The sequence below is a fragment of the Lampetra planeri genome, chromosome 7 (assembly GCF_965212315.1).
Source record: "Lampetra planeri chromosome 7, kcLamPlan1.2.h2, whole genome shotgun sequence".
Lineage (NCBI taxonomy): Eukaryota > Metazoa > Chordata > Hyperoartia > Petromyzontiformes > Petromyzontidae > Lampetra > Lampetra planeri.
The window spans coordinates 7,589,637-7,597,925 of record NC_136113.1 but is presented as its reverse complement, the minus strand read 5'-3'; the positions used below and the strand labels follow the sequence as shown (position 1 = coordinate 7,597,925).

The 8,289-nt window shown below is 40.7% G+C and overlaps 1 protein-coding gene across 2 annotated transcripts; it reads right to left on the bottom strand.

Moving 5' to 3' along the window:
- Positions 1-869: 869 nt before the first annotated feature.
- Positions 870-7,783, bottom strand: LOC144719894 (protein-L-isoaspartate(D-aspartate) O-methyltransferase-like). 2 transcript variants are annotated; one of them, XM_078596199.1, is made up of 8 exons: positions 7,654-7,783; positions 6,505-6,609; positions 6,368-6,399; positions 6,113-6,217; positions 5,243-5,363; positions 4,863-4,948; positions 3,526-3,724; positions 870-2,824 (listed from the first exon to the last, which is right to left on the bottom strand). In XM_078596199.1, the coding sequence occupies exons 1-7, from the start codon at positions 7,706-7,708 to the stop codon at positions 3,545-3,547; spliced, it is 684 nt and encodes a 227-aa protein (XP_078452325.1). In that variant the 5' UTR covers positions 7,709-7,783; the 3' UTR covers positions 870-2,824; positions 3,526-3,544. The 2 variants fall into 2 exon arrangements, with proteins under 2 accessions (XP_078452325.1, XP_078452326.1); XM_078596200.1 differs by having other exon boundaries at positions 2,694-2,815.
- Positions 7,784-8,289: the final 506 nt, after the last annotated feature.

The following is an 8,289-nucleotide window of genomic DNA, read 5'->3' as shown; positions in this document are numbered from 1 at the left end:
GGAGCTGTTCGATTTTTTTTTCCTAAATGTTTTTACTCAAGGCACGGTTCATGAGGTCTTGATGTCCACCGAGTAAAATGTCTTAAGTCCACGAAGGCAAGGTGAAATTGTAGCCTATGCATTCGTCTTTTTCTAGATCTGATAGTACTGTACCGTACGTATTCGAAAAATGTAAAAGTGTGCATGGAGCGGTGTACGCTCAGAATTACATATAAAACACATGGATCAGATAACATACGTGCGTTAGATACATCATATTGACTGTTTAAAAAAATTAAGTGAGGTTGAGGAGAACACATTGCTGTAGGGCATGGCTGTTGGTTGAGATGAATGATGAGAGTGGAGCCAAAGGAAGAACACGTCCCGGAGAATGACCACTGTCGAGATGGGAGCGATGAGATTGTTCTTGTGGAGGAATTTGGATGGATTTTTGCATCGAGACCACGTGGGATTGTGACAACTCTATCCACCAGCAGTGGAGAGATCATGGTTGATGAGTTCACGCATATTCCTTGACTCGTTTTCCAGCACAGTTGTCATTGGGAATTGGAGCATTTTAAATGCAGTTCTCAACAAAACATGTAAATTGTCAGCTTGAAATCAAAAGTTTGAAATGTTTAAATGTGTTTAAAATTACTATGTTCTGCAAAAAATAAAGCATGGGGAAATGTTGAAGTTTAACTACGAATTTTTTGTTTTTACAGAGTATAAATGCACCTTGCATTGTCTTATTTAATTAACGAGTTTACCAGCTGCTTTTACTTTAGGTCACTGTCTTTTTATTACCATATGCTGATGAGTACACGACAAGTGATCAGAAAGAACAACAGCCCATGGTCTAGCAGCAACAAGGTTAAGTGCAACTTTGCTTGAATCTGGAAGCTTTATTGGAAACACGTTCCAGCACAGCAAACCACTATGTGCTTCCATAAATACTTCCACTTATAAATGAAACAAGAGCATTCACATGCCCATGTCGTATTATCCTTAAAGAGAGATGCTAGGTGGTTGACTTTTATTTTTATGATGCTCAAAGCTTGCAAACCAGGCAAACAGTTTTATCATGTTACCGATTACGTTTTTTTTACCTTAGTGTTGAGCATGGTGGAAATCATACCAAATAAGTACATTTGTTGACAAGACAAAGCAATACTTTCCGACTTCAAATTACATTTTCCAAACATTTCTTCTCAGTACATAGTTATTTACTTTGAGGCCAATAATGGCCTAAATTTCACAATATCTTTAGATATTTCAGTAAATGTTGGTGTTACCTGCCCTACTAAAAACCCACATTCATAAGTATTTTTTTACAAAACAATGACATATTACGCAACAATAAGCGACCCACCACTTGCAGACATATTTAGTGATATGCACACTGATATTTTATACATTTGAGCAGACCAGAAGTAATATTCAAACGATACTGGGAAGCAGTCCTCCATTCAAATCAACACTCTCTGTCCTACATTTAAGCTATGTACTACAATGCAGTGTAGGACATTTTTAAATGTGCAAACATAAACAATATGAAAACACACAAGAAAATTAAACCAGCGGTAGCTGAAGCCATGTCGTAAACTGATATTCAGTAAATAAATATAACTGCCAAACTGATTAATTTTTTACTGCTACCAATAGATTTAAAGCATGTATTTGTTCATCTGTTACTGTGCTAGGACATTCAGATTGGCGAGCATAGATCTCCAACACAACCTCAATAAATCTATCTGCTTGAAAAGGCAATAAAAAAACAAGTCATACCACAACTCAAATTCAGCTGCATTATAAAAGTGGAGATATTGTTTTGCATATTAATGTGCAATGTATTACCATGTTAGAGTGTTGTTTCGGAAAATTTGTGACCATTAAAAAAATCTCACAAAACACAATGCATATATATAACTGCATTAAAATATTTTATCAAACAATGTTACATGTTGCTGTAAATGTACCTTCCTATTTAAAATAAAATGTACGTACAAATCGAAAATATAGATTTCCATTATTCCATTATGTTTTCACCCTTAAGTGTACAACATCATGAACAGCATTTTGTATTTTAAATCATACTGGCCAAGTTTGTTAAATAGGGCTGGGATGTTTTTAGATTGTACTGCGTGTTGTTTGGCATGATGTCCAACGTTTTGCTCCACATGCTGGGAGCTTCTTCAGGAAATGCTTAGAGCAGCTTGGTTTATCCATCAGCAATACTATATCATAGCTAGATAAATTGAGCTCGCAGTAAGTGGAGTGAAAAGTCAGATATTATGCTGAATAACATGCCATACAACCTCTAAGTGCTTTAGAAAACTGTAAAAACATACAGTAATTTTGCTATGTATTTTATTATGTGCACTATCCCATTCTGCAATCCGCACAAAGTAAAAGTTGACCGAGTTCCAGAATGAGAATTTTCAATCGATATTGATATTTCAGAAATGTCTTAAGATTCAAATGTATGCAATAACTAGCACACAGCTCCAGTGCATTCAGCTTACATATTACACTGCAGATACAGAATGTTCAAGGCAAGCGCAAAACAAAATGTAGTTGATTAAAAAACATATAAACTTCCAGCAAGTCTTCCTTTTTTCTGTCATTCGAACTGACTGAGGTCCAACAATACACTTATTTTGCAAGTTTGCGAGTGAGAATGATAATGCAAAACAGAATTTAAGATACAAAACACTAAATACATCTTGTGTAAAAGATGCATGGCACTACATATATGAAGGCGCAATTAAAGTGAGTGTGCAGCATTTCACGCAGTCGCCATGGTTTGGTGTTCAGGTTCTTGATCAGAGGTCATCTAGCATCCCTACAAAGGGAAAAATAAGTCTTCTCGTCTTATCACACCTCACAAGAGAATGCAACCTATCTTAAAACAGTAAACATTTCATCTTGCAAAGCATTAAATGAAAGACATTTACAGTTGTTCATTTATGTACAAAAATGTCAGTGGTTGCCCAGTTCATGAGGAATGGGGGAGTACGTATCACAAGTTTACAGCTCTCTACAAATATAGTTAAATACTATAGCATGGGCAAGTCAAGCCATAGGATGACTGCTTACTTCCCACAAAGTGGTACTCAATTAAAGGACTCTAAAAGTAATAATGGCTGAGTGGACCCCTGAATGGGATTTGATCTCATCATCCTTCAAGATATGCAAGCCTTGTGCACTAATCACAGTGCTGCTTGCTATACTTTTTCCATCAATAATATATCTGCAGAAATGGTAGATGAAGAAACCAAGCAAGCCTTTTACAGGGAAATTAACGATTACCATTATGCATTTCAAAATAAATTTACATTTTTAAGTGACTTGAATAAAATTATGTTGAGCATGTGTAATCAGAAAACATACGTTTATCAACAAATAGCTTACCTGGGACTAAAATCAGTTATTTAATCGATAACCACAAGATTTTTTTTCATTAACAGTGTAACAATCACCCTGTTAAGAAAACAGAGGATGTGATAATATATGCAACATTAAAAGATAAATGTTCACAATAACCTTTCTGGCCCTGTGAGCTTTACTTCCAGCATGCCCACTGCTTGTCCTTGTCAGTGAGTGGCACGTAGATGACGCCCATCAGAGGGCAGTGTCGTACGGTACCGTCCTCCAGCTTGTCGTATTGTTCCATCGTCTGGTTTCCCCCTGCTGGCCCCACGGGCAAAATGAGCCGGCCGCCTGGCTTCAGCTGGTCTATCAACTGGGATACATGCCACGTTGCAACAAAAATAGAAAATAAGATCACATTACTGAAAAAAACCAAACAGCAGTTTCAAACATCCAATGGGACATTTTTTTTTAATAATAGCAATGAAAGCAATCTTGTCATGGAATGCAAAGCTCACACCCAGGATTCTGCTAATGCTGCCCCGGTACTCTTGAAACATACAATACAGAAATGGCAATTGACTCCACTTTTTTGGTCCATTACTTGGGCCCTTTTAAAAATAATGGCTGTCCCCAGATTCTGCCACCCAAAACCCCCTACAAGCCATGCCCAGTAAGACATGGCAGATGATGCCAATAATATAAACTAGCCTTTTGCCCATCCAAGGACGGGTGTATTGCAGTACATCTGAAACTTGCAAGCGAAAAGCAGACCGTGACGTGATATTCTTTGCATTAATGCGTGTGCAATTTGTAAGGGCCCAGCGACACAGACCTATTTCATTTAAAGGTTATAATCCCTTGTTCATCACGACGTCCTTTTTACTTTGATGTCTCAATAACGTTACGGAGATCGCGTGACGTGAGGGTTCTGCCTTTGTAGTGAGGGTTGTAAGTTGACGCCGAGGAGGGGGGAGGAGGCGCCTCGGCCCCCCATGTGGAGTGACGTCACCCGCTAATTATTATTAATGGGGTGGGGGGTGTCCATTTGGAAGACGTCACTTGTTAATGATTAATGAGGGGGGCTGTTCAATAGAGTGACGTCACTTGTGCATGATTATTAGTGAGGGGGGGAATACTCCATATTGAGTGACGTCACCCGCTCATGATTATTAATGAGGGGTGGGGAGGTGTCCATTTGGAGGATATCACCTGCTCATGAATATTAATGAGGGGGGCTGGTCGATGAGGAGTGACGTCACGAACGTTAAGGACAGACATTCCTGGGTGATTATAGTAGGTATAAGCCTCCCTCATCATCTCCCATCCAGTTGCATAGGTGAGAGAATATTTTTTCCAAGTGTTTTTATATTAACAGTTTAGTCAAGTGATCAAACTGAGAATAGGGAAGTAATAACCCAGCTCTAGTGCAATAGCCACACAAGCAGTCTGGCCAATGGACTTTTCATGCAAATAAACGTTGTGCATTGAGGCACTCATGGCTTGTTTACCGCCTGTGGAACTGTAGGTGCAGCAGCTCCCACATGGATGGCATCATAGGGAGCACCTTCTGTGTGCCCCTGCCTGCCATCACCAACTGCAAAGTAACAAACACCATTTAAAGTATGCAATAAATAGCAACTGCAATATGAGCTCTAAAGGACACTAAGTTTAACTATGTTATTTGATTTAAGCTAACATCGTACAACTAAGCATGTGTAAGTGTACATAAAAACCAGGGTAACAACGCAGGAAATAAGTTTTACTTTCAATGCGTATGGTAATGGCACTGTAAAACCAATGCATATATATAGTATCGGTAATGTCACTGCATATAGTATTTGCATATAGTAATATCACTGTCAAACCAATGCAGGCAATGGAAACCCACCTACAAGTGTCACTTGCCCCTTAGAGAGAAGAGACATGTCATCTCTGTTGACGTTTTTGACGGCTTCATCCACCAGCTCCTGGATGTGATCAATCCCAATGACCTTTCCTGAAGACCCCACCTACTCCAACAAATGCACATTCCCCACAAATCGTCATGTTTTTGTTGTCAAATATATGCCAAGTATTAAGTGACACTACGTATGTATGTTGAACTTCTTTCGCACTGTACGTAGCCTGCCGTGCTAATCGGAGGTGTGGGCGAAGGACGATACCCAAAAAGCAGTTTTAAAGTAGGCGTACTTTTAAAATATATTGATATATTATTTGGAAATTGTACTATTATGGTTAACCTACATACGCTCACATTTTTCAATAACACTGCTCTGGAAACAAACTTATCTTCGACTTGTGTTTCAATCAGTGACCCTTCTTCAGTAAAGAGAGGGCAGAAAAGAACTGACTTGTAGGAGGAGACTGCAATTTACACAGTAGGGCCCCTAAATAATTTTAAAACATTTCGCAAATTAACAGTATTTAATAGACCATACAAAAGTTTTCCATTCCAAAATACTGAGTATTAAATTCATAAAAACGTAACACTCTAATTTATAGGTGCGGCAATGTTTGCATAGTCAGCACATAAACGATTAATCAATTGCAATACATTATCATACAACAAATGCGTCAAACTGTGCAATAATGTATCATTTAAAAGACAGAAAATATGCAAATGACATGCACGTTTCCTTTAGACTAGTAAAGCAAAAGAAAACGGTGTCTAAAGTAGACTTTATATTGTTGTTTCACTAATAATTAAAAAAAAACACCTCTGTTAATCTCAGCTGTATTGCTGAGCATGTGCACATACCATTCTTGCAATGCAAGCAGTGAGATAGCCACTCCCAGAACCAACATCCAAGACTGAAGCCCCTTCAAACAAATGGTCTTGTAATATCTCCAGGGCATAGGCGTGCTGCAGACACGCACACCAAAATAACATCAGTGCATGTGCCAAAATAATTATGGCGGAGCTTCTTTTAACTCCACTCGTGCTTTGTTTTATTAAATGTGTAAACGTGGTGTTTGTAAACCTATAATATCAGCTGGTATGTGGAATACTTACCATGTGAGGTGCACTTATAGTTGCCTGATAACCTAAACAAACAAAACTAGTGTTAGAGTCATTCAATCTCTAAAGCCATAAAACACATGTAGGCGTTTTAACAATGCCCATTCGAATATCAACCACCACCAGCTTACCAATGGACTGTGGCGAGTCCATGTAGGCATTGTGCTTGGCGTATTTCCCTCTGTCCGTGGCAATCATTGCCTGGTAAACGCGGTCGGATTTAACGATGCCATTGCCTGAAAGACAAATCACCCACTCGATTAAGGTGCGTGTGCCTATAGTTGTCCCCCATACAGCGTTGTCCATACCCAGAGTCCTCACATTTCACTGTGAACGAACGCATGTCTCACCAAGTACCACCACGGTCAGATCATTGTATTCCTGATGAAAAACATTCAGGGGAAACACCCCTGTCACAGGAGTTCACATTAAAAATGTTCCCATTCTATTGCCCCCCCTTCTACGTACATAACACGTACTCCATTTATCACAATGATATCACTTTGCAGAGATAACCAGCAACGTACACAGTTGTCCTGTAAAGCCTCGCTTTTCAATCCACGGGTCGTGGGGGGTTACTTGACCAGACTGAACCACGCTGGTCATTGCGGGTTGGTGAAGGGGGTGTTAGAAGTAGTGTACAACAATTGATGTTGCTGCAATGCCCTCTGCTGCCCACCACATGGCCACACAACGCACGAGTTCAAATTCAGTATTCATTGGCAATGCACAAATGCTGGAGATTGTACTGTATTTAAATTGCAACAGCATTGTACTGCAATAAGGCACGTTATATGGTAGTTCAACAATAGTTGACGGCTGTTTTCGTTGGGCATGTTTCAAGAATGTTCAATAAATTTGCCGATGCAGATTCAGGAAGGCGACGCCCAAATGCCTCATCACCGACAACAGCCACATTTGCAAAATCCCAAAATCCTTGCATTTAACGACTCGTCAACATCGTGCACCCCGCCCGAAACGGAAGAACACAAATGCATCAAATCCCCATAACATTTGCACGCTCAAAAATGCAGCCTTCTGCAGAGACACCCCCGGCTCGGAGCTAGGCCCCAGCGGTCTCGGATAGAAAGCCGGGCGGGAGAAGACGCGCTCAGCCCCGGCCAAGGGAGACGCGACGAAGGGGGTCGGGCTCGAGGCGGGAGTCGCCATCCCCCCACCCCGCACTCTTTTTCCATCAGGAGCGGTGGCTCCGTCCTCCTGTCCCCGCTCCTTCTCCTGCGGGACACGGGGACGGGCGAAGGCGTGAGGTGCGGGCTCACTTCGCAGGTTTTTGACCAACTCGGCGTGGCTGCTGCCTCCGCACTTCCACGCCATGACGGCCTCGCGACGCGGGCTGCCTGCGAGCTGCGTCACGTGGGCTGATTCCTGACACCACCACCGGCATCATCATCACGCTCACTTAACAACAACGTCGTTGCCGTACCACACATGACGTCATGTCACCAATATCAAGGTGGCTCAAGAGCAATATACCAATATCATCATGCCACGAACAATAGACCACCATAACCGCACTGGCTCAATGGCATCATACCAACGTTAGCATACCACCAATATTACAATGGCTCAATAGCAGTATACCAATATCATCATCATACCGCATACGACTTACAACCACCAATATTTTAGCGGCTCAGTAATATTACACCAACATGATCATACCACAATCAATAAACCACCATAATCGCACTGGCTAAACGGCATCATATCAACAGCATACCACAAACGCCATACCACCAATATCACAATGGGTCAATATCAGTAGACCAATGTCATCATGCTGCATAGTCATACCACCAATATTAAAGTGGCTAACTAACATTTTACAGTACCAACATCATTCCACAAACAATACACAACCATAATCGCACTGGCTCAATAGCATCATATCAACA